A 15,000-nucleotide genomic window follows, 5' to 3' on the forward strand; every position below is an offset into this window, starting at 1 on the left:
ATTATAACCTTGTTTCTTGAGTTCCACATGTGCACTTCTATTTCTCAGTTATTTTCAGTTATTGATAGAATGTGAAAGACCGTATTTAAGTATTCCAAGTTGCTCGGACGTGAGGTTCTGCGAAGAGAGGTTGGTAACTGTCTCCGTTGGAGAAAATGGTAGAACCATGTTTCGCGTTAGGTTTTTAAGTTTCTTCTCGTGGGTGGCTATAACACGTTTAACAGCTTTTCCAACATTGTATTTTACACTTCGATGGAGGATGTATCGATCGATGTTGTTAACAACGCCATTGATATGGTCGGCCAACCTGTCTCTTACAAGGGTTAGCTTACTGAATTCCTTTCTTCTTTTGGCGATTGCACTTCGTAGTAGACGTTTTCGAATAGCATGTACATCATGTCTACTTGTATTTGGTAGTTGAAAACAGATAAATTTCGGAAACACATTGAAGGATAAACAGTTTTTGAGAAAATTCAAATCCAACTCAGCTTTGCTTACTTTGATAGAAGTCTTCTCAAACTTCCGAAGGTCAGAGATGCTGACTTTCTTACCATATTTTCCTGCTATGTCGTGGATAATATTTCCAAACGGACGTAAAGATAGCAGAGTAACAATAACTCTCAAAAAAGAAACGATCGTTTTCAATTTACAAAACATGTTTCGACATACTCATGTCATCTTCAGTTGCAAATGAGCTTTTCAACGGTTGTACATTTGAATTTATGTTAAGATATGTTGCAAAATTACATGTCAGAACTTGCGTACAATTTAAATATGAAGTGTGAAATGCGCAGAAAACAAAAATAGCGCACATAGCAATAAAATAAAAGACAAAAGAACAACGTAATTAAATAGAAAGAGACAAATCTAAATGCCTCAACTGCTGATTAAGGATGGGATTTTCCCACTTAATGTGCAATGCCTCTTTGATCTTAATTTGCAATTTTGAGGCGGCAGAATCTAAGATCGTGAAACATTCTGTGTTACAAGAGTCAGTTATTCTTTTTGATTTTTCTGACCTTGGTCAAGAACATTCCAGCTATTGCCCAAATCTTTGCTCTATTAATTCCAAGAAATTTCCAGAAATTCCTAGTAATTTCAAGCTAATTTGCATAATTTAGAATTCCAAGCTTAAGTGAGCATTTTTTACTATTTGGAATTCCCAGAGTTATTTCGCAAGGGTGTTACTTTATTCATTAACATATGAATAAATAAGTTTTTGTTTAAACTTGTCAGTTTTTAGTGGCTTTCATAATGGTTTTATATTTAGTGCTCATGCACTACTTCTATGAGTGCTAGTTCTAATTTTTATGAGGAAAACAGTACGCCTAGGCTGTATCATCATGACATTTGATGGTTTAAACAGCATGAAAATGCCATGAAAATGCACTAGAATATTATTCATGGCATCATTAACCTAGTGGCCACTAAAACATGAAAATGGCCTAAAAATACCATTAAAATTATCATGGCCATCATTTTTGGTACGTTTCATGATAATTTCATGGGCCATGAAAACCAAACCCCATGAAATTCATGTTAAAAGGATACCATTAAAAGTCCGTGAAAACAACAGCCCTCCATCCTGGAAAAACCATGGGTTTTTCATAGCAACAAAAAGCCTATGAAAAGTATGGCATGAAAAAACTATGAAATTCTCAAAAATAATGCTTTTATCATGGCCATGAAACGTACCAAAAACCATGGGCTTGACGACTATGAAATTCCCATTATTAAGATCATGAATTTCCCATTAATAAGTAATTAAATTGCACTGATTATACTCTAAAAATGCCATGAAAAATTCATGGCATTTTCATGTGATTTCATTTTCATAGTGTTGAGAAGTACGAGGTATTGTTCTTTGAGGCCCTTCACTGTTCCATGAATCACATCAAGAATATATTACAGGAGCTACCACATCACATCACTGATATTGATACACTTATTACACTAAAGGAACTTCTTTCCATCCAGTATAGCAAAGAGAAACTCAGGCATGTTCATTACAGGAAGACTCTGATATATGTTACCATTGCTCAATCACTAGTTGTCAGATAAGCGTACTTCTTGTGACCCTCAGTGAAATGATTAAAATCTACTATGCACAAGAAGAACCAAGATCCCCCAAGATGATCCTGCGCCTGCATAACCTCTGCTGGAGGCATGCAATGCAATGCCGCAAAGTGCTGACACTACCAAAGGTTTTGACATACAGGAAACTCTTTGGTCTGTACCTCCACAGCTGTGTCACCCACTCCAGTAAATAGCCTCGAGTGGTTTCGTACAGATCTACAAATGCAGAAATGTTTGAAATGCTGTTTGAGAAGTTGTCAGACACAACAATGAAAACTTGGAGCAAAAGGATTGAAGACCTATCCACAAATGCAATGCTGCACTTACAATAAGAGAAAGCTAACACTGGTAGTGACGGTGTTCTCAGGGAGGAGGAAAGAGAAACAAGTAAGATAGCACAGTCACTTCCCAAATTAGGCAACAATGTGATCTTTAAGAGTGAGATATGCAGATAGCTGGGCAGCTCACGTAAAGTTAATCCCTGATTTTCTGAAGCCAGGACAGGGTGTTTGGTGGAAAGAGATGGAAGACCATGTTGAATTTTTTGATGGGCCACAGGAAGCAAACTCCAGACAAGAGGAACCAAACCTGTAACACTTCTGTTCCAGTTCTATAAACATGGAGCAAGAGCTACTCAAAATTTCTGGGAGAAATGCTTACAAGATAAGGTGAAGATCCCTGCAACAAAAATGAGAGGTGGCTCTAGTACGTGGGAAAGACCCCCTGACATGCTGCTTGGTTCAGTGGATGGTAGATGCTACTGATGATGACAATAAGAGTGATGAGACTCAAATGGAAACTGTTGGCTCGGGATGCAAAGAATGAAGACTTAACAGACTGTGGTGATGAACCTGAAGATAATGATAACGGTGAAGGTTACAGTGATCATCATGGACATGAAGAAGTTCCATGCTCAAGAAAAATAAATGTAAATGCACAACTGCAAACAGAGGCTGAAACACCACTTAAGCCTGACTCACTCCTTCGTGATAGAGAGAGAAAAAGAAAAATGGCTGAGCTAGGCAAGTCTTCACCCCAAGAACCACCAACAAAACACCAAAAGTCAGATACATTGGTACCCAAGAAAGAAAAAGCCATATAACAAGTCCTGGGAACTTGTGAAGAAGTGCAGAAATTTGAGAAACTGAAACAGAACGTTGGCAAGAACCTCAAATCCAGATATCACATTGAACACTATGGAGCACACCTTGCTAAAGTACGAGTTCTGGTGCTGAAAGCATACAAGACGATTTTTAATGGTATTCAGACCTGGAAAAATAATTACAAATCATCTAATCATAAACATGCCACAGAAAATGAAATTAGAACCAACATCTAAATTGCCGCTGAAAGAAAAAAATGAAGACTGCTTCAGAGCTGCTCAAACTATGGAAGATTACTGTGCACCTATTTAACCTTTCATGACTACGTGTTCAGCTCAGTTTTACAAATGTTGCATTCACAGTACAGTATCTCATACTGTAATGTGCAGAACCGCACAGCAGTTCCACACAAAACAACACCATCCTTACCGACAATTACGTAAGTACTTCATATTTTAAAGTTTGATATAACTTTGGCTATGATTCAAATTATTTTACAATTCAAGTTCCACTTTTAAAGAGGTATTGTTGTTGATACATGAATTCTGATGTAGAACAGTCTTGCCTAAAAACCATTGATGCTGTAAAAATTAAAATGACTGCAATATTATTAAAGCTTGGTATATTTGTAAACCCAAAAACTCATGGTTTTTTCATTACTGATTCAATTCTACTTCAGTGCACTGGAAGATTAGAAATGAACTACCAGCATATCATTGCAAAAAAACTTGTGTCTAACAAGCCAAATTAATGCTATCTGCGAGATTCTTGATCAAAATTTATCTTCTCTTACAAGACTTTTCCAAATGCACAACCTTCATATAGAGGCAGGCCAACAACTTCATCAGAAAGAAAATAATTTAAATCAGATCACTTGCTGAGAAATCAGAATCTACAAAATCTTTTATTTTTCTACCCAAAAAGATGCTCAATTGGAACAACAGTTATAAGCTGGAGCTTCTTTTGATCACACTTTGGGCACTGAGCCACCAAAAGATAAAAGAAAAACGAAACTAACCTTTGGTAACAAATGCAGTATCCCATCATTTATTGGATAATCCAAAACATTGGCACATAACCTTTCACTGCCATGCCAAAATGGCTAGGAGAAAAAATGCGAAGACGCCCGCCATCTTGAATTTACGTCTCAGGTATGTGAGCATCACAGGGGATAATTCATAGTTGACGGTTAAGCCTTAATTTACTTGAGTTCCTGATGGAGATCTTGCTCTGGAAGTTTTCGAGATATAATCAAGCATACAACATTGGCTATAATTTGTACCGTTGACTGTTCAACTGCGCTGAAGTATTCCTTCAATTTGTCAATATCGCACTCGTCTTTGAGACAATGATATGAGGCATGAGCTGTAGAAAAATCCTCAAAAAGGGTATTTAAATGTACGAGTTTATTTTTAACTAGAGACCTGTTTGATTGATCTGTCTTCAGAGCTCTGATTTTATCATATGCTTTTGTAATCAGGCCTCTCTTGCTGCTCCTTCCTCAAACGAAGTGGTTGATCCAAACTTAACTCGATGCATTAGCAGGGTAGAGCTTCAAATTTCAAACTGATGTGACCTTCGAAAGGTCACGGCTTATCATATCTTTGTAGATTAGGAGCAAGATTGAACGTGTAACTTAAGCCACCACATGCAGAATTGTCAATGAATATATAAGACTATTTATTCCCAAGTAGGAGAGTAGAGATGTGGTTGTGATGATAGAGATTGTGGTTCAAACTACAAAGAAATTAAATAATGAAACGAAATTTAGAAGAATGCTCAAATAAATATAATACATAAACAGCAATGAAACGATTTAACATAATGTATACACGACCGGAAATTAGCATGGAAACAACCTTGGTCCTACTTCAACACTTTGTTGGCCTTGGAATTAACAATTCACATTTCTATCCACACAGAAACGTTGTTACCTCCTTATTTTTGTAATTATTGCCTGCTAAGCTAATGTGCAAAAGAGCCTTTCTCTCCCTCTCCACTTTACATCTTATACATATCTTACATATATCTTAAATAAATATACAAATAACTAACTGCAGACAGTACTGTTTCGGTCTTCTTGGCCTCATCAGTGCAGTGGTGATGTCTAGGATAGAGGTTAAGCTTATAAAGCCACAAATGTGGTACATCTAAGCCATGCCAGAGTGCTCAAACTAGCGAGCTAGTGAGCATGCGCAATTACTAGCGGCAATGACATCCTAGTAGAGTGCTCAATTTGGACATGAAAGTAAAAGCTTTGTAATGCCAAAGAGCTATATCTAACTGCAGACAGTACTGATCAGCACTCTGGCACGGCTTAGATGTACCACATGTGTGGGACATTTGGGGTGGCTTTATAAGCTCAACCTCCATCCTAGACATCAGCACTGCCCTGATGAGGCCCAGAAGGCCGAAACAGCACTGTCTGCAGTTAGGTATAGCTCGTTGGCATTACAAAGCTTTTGCTTTCATGTCCAAATTGAGCACTCTACTAGGATGAATCATTGCCGATGCTCACTAGCTCGCTAGGTTGAGTACTCTCTGGTACGGCTCAGATGTACCACATGTGTTGGAAGTTTGGAGTGGATTTATAAGCTTAACCTCCATCCTTGACATATATATGTATACATATCTGGGGTGGATGCTATATGTCAAGCCTTGGATCTAGATGGCCCGGTGTGTTTTAATGTTGATGCTGATATTATGAAGCGATTCAAAGAAGTAATCTGTCAATATCCTACTGTATTTTTCTTCCCCGGGAGTCCCCTCAGAGCTGTTACATGAACGCGGGTTTGGCTGTGAAAAGTCAAACCCTGCACGGTAAACTTCAATTTTTGCTGGGAGACGTTCCTATCGGAGTGTGGCGTGGGCTTCTTTTTTAATTTTGGAGTGTGGTTTTCCTTTTTTGCAGTGTGGTAAGGTTTGTTGTCCTTGTCTTCGTCTTTTTTGTTTTCTTTCCTTTTTTCGGTGACCCTCCCGGTGGCTAATGCTCCGTATTCTGCAGTAACCCGGGGTAAGCAGAGTCTTTTCGTTTTTCTCACTTCCAGGGCTTTTTGCGCCCGCGTTTTTGTTTGGTTATTACTTCATTTAGTCCATCTTTGAATTATCCTTTTTGGTTTTCCTTGTAGCTTTTAAATTTTGTGTGTTCTGGTGGTTTTTGGTTGTTCTGTAAGCAGGATTGTTTAAGGGCTGCCCTTAATTTTCATTTATAAAGGTTATTTTTGGGAATTTATTTAGTGTGATACTAAAACTGTTAAATTACCTGCTTATTTGCTTCTTTAATGACTGGTTACCTTTTTCCGTAGTTTCCCTTTGTGCATTTTGTCCAAAGGGTTTCTTTTCTACTTTGTTTGAGTGATTGATTAGTGTGGGACTTGATAAATTATCTGATTAGTTACTCCTTAAGCGAGTGACTGCTTTAGTGTGATTTAGGTGTTCATTTATCTTCCATATTTGTACTAGCTTATTTGCATCATAATATATCTTAATATTTGAGTGGCATTATATTTTGAATTAGTGTGACATATAAAGGTGAAAATACTTATTTAAATTTAGTCCTTTTGCAGCTGCTTAAGATTAATCTTAGTTTATTGTTAAAGTATTATACTGGTAATTTATTAGAGAATTTAAACTAATTGTCAATAATGGTTCTGCGTAACATGCATACTGTAATCATAAAGTTCGGCTTCCCGGCTGGGACTTCCCATGCCGGGGTTGCCGGCATCATTGCGGATTCCCTGGCTGGCCTGGTCAATTCAATCCAGGTCTGTCCGGGGGGTATTATTCGTATCTCATTTATAGACCTTGCCCACAAAAAGACCTATGAGGAGGCCGGGTTCATCTCTTTTGGTGATGTCCATTGTGACGTGGTTGTTTCTACCCCCATCACCTTCATGATGGTGTACTTGTTTCCCTATGAATTTAGCAATGAGCGGGTTAAAGAGGCTCTTAAGTTTTTGGGGGACATAAAGGAGGTCCATTATCAGCAGTGGTCCAATGTCCCTGGCGTGCACACCAGTACCCGTCTTAAGCGTGCAAGCATGACATCCAACGAAATATTGTTATTGATGGGGTCAATTGCAGAGTCTGGTACAAGGGGCAACCACTGGTGTGTGATATTTGTGATAATAATCACAAGGCGGCTGACTTCCCTCTAAATGGGAAACTGTGAAAGATGTCATGAGGCTGGACATTTTGTGAGATACTGTCCGAAGCCTGTATGGTATGTGCCAGGTAACCCGGCCACTGATGTCGACAGTGAGAATGATAATGATGATGATGATGATGGTGATGATAATTGCAATGATTATGATAATGACGTTAATGCAGATGTTGGGGACGTTCATAATTCATAATATAGGAAACAGTGTTGCCCAGTGGTTAGGGCGCTTGCCTTAACCGGAGATCCTGGGTTCAAGACCCGCTCTGACCACTCGTTGAATTTGTTCCTGGTAGTCCCTGGTTCAACTTCTCAGCTGCACTTGTAAATATCCAACTGGTTTGCCTCCGGCCAGTTGGGATTCTTAACAGTTGTTGTTGTTCTGTTCGTTTCGTTGTGTTTCTTTGGCCCTGAAAAGCGCCTATGGGGGAGCGGTCAGTATGTATGTATGTATGTATGGTGTTGTGTGGCTGTCGCTGCTCCTGTTGTGGTGCCTGGCACTGTCGAGCCCGCTGTTGTCCCAGAGGTTGTGCCTGCTGGGAATCCGGCTGAGCCTGAGTCTGGTGCTGAGAGTATGGTTGTCGATGTTCGTGATAATGAGCTTGACGAAGTGGTGAGCCAGCCCTGGCTCGTCAGTGGGTCTGGGGTGGCTGAGGAGGGAGTTCTGGATCCCTCTCCTAGCCAATGTTCTGTCAGTGTTTTGGAGGCCTCCGCCGGTCGGTCTGGGGTGCCTCAGGAGGAGGTTTTCGAGTCCTCCCCTTCCTTCTCTCCTCTTCCAGGGACTTGTTTGTCCGACATGCCCTCGTCGGGTGTTTCAGGGGATGTGGTTTTCTCGGGCGATGACGGTCAGGTCTCATTAGCGGATTCTAGATCTTTAAGGTCAAGGATTCCCATCAAAGTTGTGCGTAGTTATGTTACGTGGGAGGTGCTGCCCCCTCTTGTGTCCAGGGAACATACGGCATCCATGGTCCAAAAGTCTGTCATCTACTGATGATCTGTTTGCTTTGGGGCGGGTTGGGGGCTCTTCCCAGCCCTCATGTCTGTTTGCCGTTCCTCTTCCTCCCTGGGTCAGTACTTCTTCTGGCTCGGGAATGGCTCTGTGCAAGTCCTCTCGTTCTCCGTCCTGTTCCGGGGATGAGAGGTCGCCTCTTAGCCCGGATCCTCATAGGTCCTCCCGTCGTTGTCCTTCGTTGCCTAAGCCTGCTAGGCACCATTAACTTGCCGTTGTCTCACCATCCTGTTACTTTTTTGTTCTTTGTCTTCTTTTTCGTCATGGGTTTTTCACTCAAAATTTTTTGCTTTATTATGGCTCTCTCTGTTATTTCTGTTAACGTTAATGATTTGAGAGATGGTGACCAGCGTCTCAGTTTTCTTCAGTGGTTGTCCCATCTCTCTCCTTTGGTAGTTTGTCTACAGGAGACCCACGCGGTCTCTAATGACGATCTTCTTTCTTGATTTTCTCGTTTGTGGTTATTTGTGTGCTGGTTCTTTCGGTACGAATCATTCTTGCGGTGTGGTTGTTCTGTATTGTTCAGTCTTGGATTGTCGGTCTGTTGTTTGCGAATTTGATGGTCGTTTTGTTTTGGTTGAGTTTGGTTTTCGTGGTTCTGTCTTCCGTGTTGCTTTTATTTATGCTCCTAAGCGTAATCCAGATCGTGACGCTTTTTTGAATCCTTATGTTGATTCTATTGATCCTGCAATTCCTACTCTTTCGTGCGGCGATTTCAACACGGCCCTGGATTGTGTTTGGGATCGCCGTGGGTCTTGCCCTTTTGATGTTTCTCTGGAAAGTTCTGCTTTATTGTCGGTGTTGTGGTGGATATTTGGCGTGAAAGGCACCCAAATGATTCTGCTTTTATCTGGTTCCGGCCCGATGGGGCCCTTGCATTGCGCATTGACCTCATCCGTTCTCCGTATGCTTGGGTGCCTTATGTGTCTTCTGTAGACATTCTACATGTCCTTTTTCTGATCATTGTGCTCTTTCTTTTTCATGGGCTCTCCCCAACTCCGTTCCTCCGAGTCCGGGGTTGTGGAAGCTCAATCGTTCTGTTTTGGATGAAAACAAGTAAATCGACTTCATCTCAACTTTTTGGTCTTACTGGCAGTCTCGTCAGTCTTCTTTTTCTTCCCTCACTGGGTGATGGGACAGCGGCAAATCCCATATTAAACGTATTAGTAAAAATTATTGTGTTAACCGTAGTAAAAGTAAATTAGTGGAACGTGATATTAGGTGCGGTTACACTAGACCTCTTGCCCATGGGCAACCTTCGGGTTACGGCTTGGGTTGGGTTTACCCTGGGTTATGATCGACTTCCCGTTTGCGGTTACACGCTTGTTAACCTGATTTGGCGGGAAACTTACCTGCATGTAAACATGGAAGATCTGAACGACGAACTTTTCTTTGGCTTAATTTCGGTAATTGTCACGGCGCTTCTCTTAAATCGTCCACCTCAATTGAGTTCAGCGATTCAGCGTTTTATTTTAAGAAGGCAACGAAGACGTCGACTTCAGTCACGCTTTCTCCAGTCCTTGCAACTTTCCCATTTATATTTTAGACGTCGACTTGCCGCTCGCAAGAAGAGGCGTGCTTGGGTATTTCCACATCCGCAGAACTGGTTTCAAGGACTTCTAAATGACAGAGTGATTGACCACTGGGGGAAAGAGAACTTTAGAGTGTCTCGAGGAACTTTTGAATTTATCTGCCAGCTTGTAGGGCCAAACATGGAACGTCAACAACACTAGGATGCGCAAGGCTATTCCAGTGGACAAGCGAGTGGCTGCTAGTTTATGGCATTTAGCAAACGGCGAGTGCTACCGATCCTGTGGATTAATGATGGGACTAGCGAAACCTACGGTAATTAGCTGCTGCCACGAATTTGTGCAAGAACTCTGCAACTTTCAAAACGAAATCATAACGTTCCCTTCTGCAAGAGCAGATGTCATAAAAAAAGTCCAAGGATTTTCCATGAAGAGCAAGGTTCCAAATGTAGTTGCAGCGATTGACGGAAGTCACATACCAATCAAAGCACCACTAATCAATCACAAGGATTATTTCAACCGCAAACATTTCTGTAGCTGCCTTGTTCAAGGGGTAGTGGATTATACAGGACTATTTTTATTCGTTGCAGCCGGATTCCCTGGAAGCCTGCATGATGCCCGAATGTTGCGCTTAACTGACTTTTACTGGGCAGCAGAAGATGAAGACATTCTCATGGAGCCTACCCTTGATTTAGGAAGTACCGTAATTCGTCCCCTTGTGGTTGGAGACTCTGCCTACCCCCTAAAGACCTGGCTTCTACCAGTACTTAAAGATAATGGTGCCCTTACTGAAGATCAGAAAAAGTTCAATAAGGAACTTTCTAAAGCATGAATAATTTCTGAACATGCATTTGGCCTGATTAAAGGGAGATGGAGAGTTTTACTGAAACGCCTAGACGAGGACCACAAGAGTATTCCGGACACAATCGTTGCATGTTGTGTTTTACACAACATCTGCATCATGAGAAATGAGGAATTTGATGGAGGCCACGATGATAGTGATGAGGATGAAAATCACAGTGATGTTGGTGCACCCACACAAGCTGCTATTGAACACGTCGCAAGCCAGTGAAGTTGTGTATTTTTGCCAGGCTTTAAACCGTGTTAAAAAGTCAGATACCACATTACATGAAAAAGAATGCAATACCTGTAAATCATGGTTAAAGTTAACTTTTATCTCTGGAAAAAAACATGGACTGTCAAACAACTTTTAGATCAACAGAAATCGCACCCCGTCCTAAAAGAGCTGTATATTCCTTTGCGGCAGACTCTCTTTGGGCTGTTCCGCGCGCACTTTCGCGGAATAAGAAAAGATTTGAAATTTGCAAAACAGAGTCGTTCAATTTCATGTTAATTATTTAATAAGGCCCGTTTCAAACGTCGTATTGGTGCCATGCCGATCTCAATTCATAAATTATAACTGTTTGGAACACCGTTGCAAAACACCAATTTGAATTATTTCGTACATACAAACCCCCTAATTTGTTTTTAACAAAATGCGACTGAATTAAATTAGACGTCTGAAACACACTACAATCGAAACCGGCTTAATAGGACCTTTGAAACAGGCCTAATTCTTTAATATGTGATTCGAAACATGAATTCAAATAAACTTTGTTGAAAGTTAATCACGAAAGCTCTCAGTTAGCGGCGAGAAATCAACTTGATAAACTAACAAATGTGATTTCAACAAAACACCGATTCCGTGTCACTGTAACGCAGTAACAAGAAAATTTGCATAAAAGTCGTTCAAATTCAAATATCAACAAATGCTGACAAACCATTCAAATACTTCCCTATTTTCTGAAACGCGTAGTTAACAAGTAAAATTTACCTTTTGGAAGCGAAAATGTCCCCTAATTTCGCTAAAACAGCAACAGTAAATTCCTGGTGTCTCCTCTGAGCATCTTCTTGAGACTTCATCATGGCCTGCAGCATTCGTTCGTCTTTCTCTTCCGATCTTTGAAATGCCTCTTGCTGGGCCTCAAACATGTGGAGTATGGCATTTTCTGTGTCCGTGGAATAAATACTTGTACTCTTTCGCTTTTTTTGTTGAAGACCTGACGGATTTTTCTTTTGATTTGGTTGTTTGATTTTGGTGTTGTCGTCTTCTCCTGGTTCCGTATCGGTAATAGGATCAGCAGTTGTTGCTACGCAATCACTTTCCTCGCCCGCACTCACTTCTTCACTGCCTTTTCTCTTATGTGAAGCCACGTTGGTTTCCTTCACAAATTTGGGGTTGACTTTGTCTGAGCTGGCCATGAATTCATCAATGTCATCGTAAAATTCGCAGGTCTTGCGGTCTCGTCCGGTCCTGTTGTTGTTGTCACTAACACTTTTGTATTTATCGAATACGCCTCTCCATTTTTCTTTAATCTGCACTAAAGTTTTCGATGTGTCGATTCCAGCTTCCCTGCACAATTTAATAAATTCATCCATGATACTCTCCCATACACTTTTCTTGCCGTGAGCGCTTCTCGTTGCTTTTAGCAAGTTGTGATGTTGTTTGTAAGCTGATATCAGGCATTTCACCTCTGGATTTGACCAGCTACAACGCTTGCTTTTCGCTTCAGTGGATTCACTTGGTAAAGACCCGCAACTGCTGGTGCTTTCGGCTGGGCTACAAGGACGACCAGATGGAAGAAACTGGAAATGGCCTCCAACGGGAAAACAAGGAAACTGCTGATACTGATTTACATTTGCTCGGTTCTTGCACAAGGTAGGAAGGGCCAGCTTGCTCAACACTTCGCTGTGTCATACGCTGCTCAAACAGATATCCATTTCTACACTGAACAGCACTAGCTGGATCCTGTTCGATATCATTACTGTAGAAACAGGAAATGCCATAAAATTAAAGTATAATCTACGATACAAATAGAAACGTGAACAATACTCACATCATTGTGCGAAAGCCAGCCATGTTGTTTACACAGTTTATCACAGCACGTGGTTTCTTGCGTTCGGCAGTCTTGTGATTGGTTGAGCCGCTCTGGGGTCTTGTTAACCATAAGACTTACATCTGGAACTGTCATGGGCAATTCCTTTGTTCTCTTTGACGTATCCACGGAAATTTCCCGCAGGCTATTTCCCTTTGGGCAGATCAGTTACACATAAGAAAATGCTTCCCCGTGGGAAAAAGCCAGTTACCCAAGGGCAAAATGGCTAGTGTAACCGCAGCTCTTTTGTCTAAACTGGCTGCCCATATTAAAAGTTCATATTGATTCTGGTCATCTTTCTTTCCTTCCTGTTTATCTTTCTACTCTGTCTCGTCTTCGTGCTCTGGATCTTGAGGTCGCTTGAGGTGCTCAGGTTTGTGCCCGGTCGAGGTGGGTGGAGGAGGGTGAGTCCTCCTCTGCTTACTTCTTCCGGCTCGAAAAGAAAAACGGCACTGACCATAATTTCTGGCGCTGAGAGCTAGTGATGGTACTTTGGTTATGGATAAGGATGGGTTGTGTGGTGTGTTTCACTCTTTCTATTTGAATCTTTTCTCTGCTGCTCCTTGTGACTCTAATGCTCGCGCTGAGCTTCTTTTCAATATTTCTTCAGTTCTTCCTTTTCATGATAGTGAGGGGTGAGAACGTCTTCTCAGCCAGGAGGTGTGTTTTGCTGCTCTTCAGGGCATGGCCCGTGGTAAAGGTCCTGGTTGTGATGGCCTTCCCATGGAATTTTAAAATTTTGGCATGTTTTGGGTTTTGATTTAGTTTGTGTTTTGAATTCTGCTTTTGGTTTGGGTTCTTTGTCTCGCTCTCTGCACCGAGGTATTATTACTTTATCTTTTAAAAAACGGGATCATCTTGATCCCAAAAACTGGCATCCAATCTCCCCAGTGAATGTTGATTACAAAATCGCGTCTTGTTCTTTTGCTGCTCGTCTTCCTAGGGTCATTCAATTGGTTGTCGATAAAGATCAGTCTTGTGGTGTTCCTGGCCATTTCATTGGTGAAAATGTTGCTTTTCTTCCTGATTTTGTTGATTTTTGTTCTTTTTCTGGTGCTCCTGCTGCTCTTCTTCTCTTGATCAAGAAAAGGCATTCAACAGGGTTGATTGGACATTCCTACGTTCTACTTTGTATGCAATGGGGTTTGGGCAGTCTTTTGTTGGGTGGGTTAAGTTATTTTAAAATAATGTTAGTACTAGTGTGAATGTAAATGGTTATATTTCAAATTTTTTAAAGTTATATCGTGGGTTGAGGCAGGGATGTCCCCTGTCCTCCCTCCTTTATGTTTTAGTGGGTGAGGTTCTTGCTTGTAACATACGTTTTAATGGTGTTATTTCTGGTCTGTCTCTTCCTGCTTCTCCGTGTTCTTTGCCTGTTGTTTCTGCTTACGCTGATGATACTACGCTGGTTGTTTCTTCTGTTCCTGCTATTTTGGCTGGAAATAGCCTGATTTTTTGGGTAAATGGTAAACAAGCTTAGTCTCGCCGTTTCGTTAAGTCTCGCATGTACCATTCAGCCAGAGAGACAGACTGGCGAAGTTTTTATGGTATTGGAGGTCATCAACGCGGTGAGGATCGAAAAGCACCTATCAGAAGGACGAGATGGCTTTTGAACTTTGGCCAAGTTTAGGTTAGCCAATCAAAGATAAGTAAATTTCGAGCCTTGGATTTTCGATCCGGTCACACCATCTGATATAAATACAGGGTCAGCAGGGGGTGGATGAAAACATTTTCGAGGGTGAGTAGATGTTTCAGGTCTCCCACAACTGCTAGGAGCGTACGAAATTCAAGGAGCTCAGCAAGTTCAATGGGGAGAACAACAAGTTCAACGAAAAGCACGGCATGATAAGTTCAGCAAGGGCGACGGAAGTTTCAATGGAGGCAACAGCAAGTGGAATAATTGCTGAGCTAACTACACCACCAAGGCATTCAGGCAACAAAGCGATTATAGCCTAAGTGCATCAGTTGTCTCCGATAAAACGTAACAAGAAAAACACTATTGACTCTTCTCCACTTTTTTTACAAACGAAAGATGAGCCGGCGCAAGAAGCGTTGCTTTACTCTAAACACAAAAGGCCGCTGTTGATGGATAGCGAGAAATGTAGTACGCCTGTAAAGATTCAACGTTTTACCTACACTTCAGATGGTGAGAAGATTATTATAAATGACATGACCAAGATATCGATAC

The 15,000-nt window shown here is 41.1% G+C and overlaps 1 protein-coding gene and 1 pseudogene across 1 annotated transcript; both read left to right on the top strand.

Moving 5' to 3' along the window:
• Positions 1-396: 396 nt before the first annotated feature.
• On the top strand, positions 397-2,670 carry LOC138031638 (uncharacterized; annotated as a pseudogene).
• A 7,411-nt stretch (positions 2,671-10,081) lies between these two features.
• Positions 10,082-10,708, top strand: LOC138031639 (uncharacterized). The gene has a single exon (XM_068879294.1). The coding sequence runs from the start codon at positions 10,082-10,084 to the stop codon at positions 10,706-10,708; it is 627 nt and encodes a 208-aa protein (XP_068735395.1).
• The last annotated feature ends 4,292 nt before the right edge of the window (positions 10,709-15,000 follow it).

Source organism: Montipora capricornis, chromosome 14 (genome assembly GCF_036669925.1).
Source record: "Montipora capricornis isolate CH-2021 chromosome 14, ASM3666992v2, whole genome shotgun sequence".
In the NCBI taxonomy this organism is placed as follows: Eukaryota; Metazoa; Cnidaria; class Anthozoa; order Scleractinia; family Acroporidae; genus Montipora; species Montipora capricornis.

What these genes read in the sequence shown, in the direction of transcription:
- LOC138031639 (XM_068879294.1), top strand. Translation starts at nt 10,082, where the DNA reads ATGCGCAAGGCTATTCCAGTGGACAAGCGAGTGGCTGCTAGTTTATGG.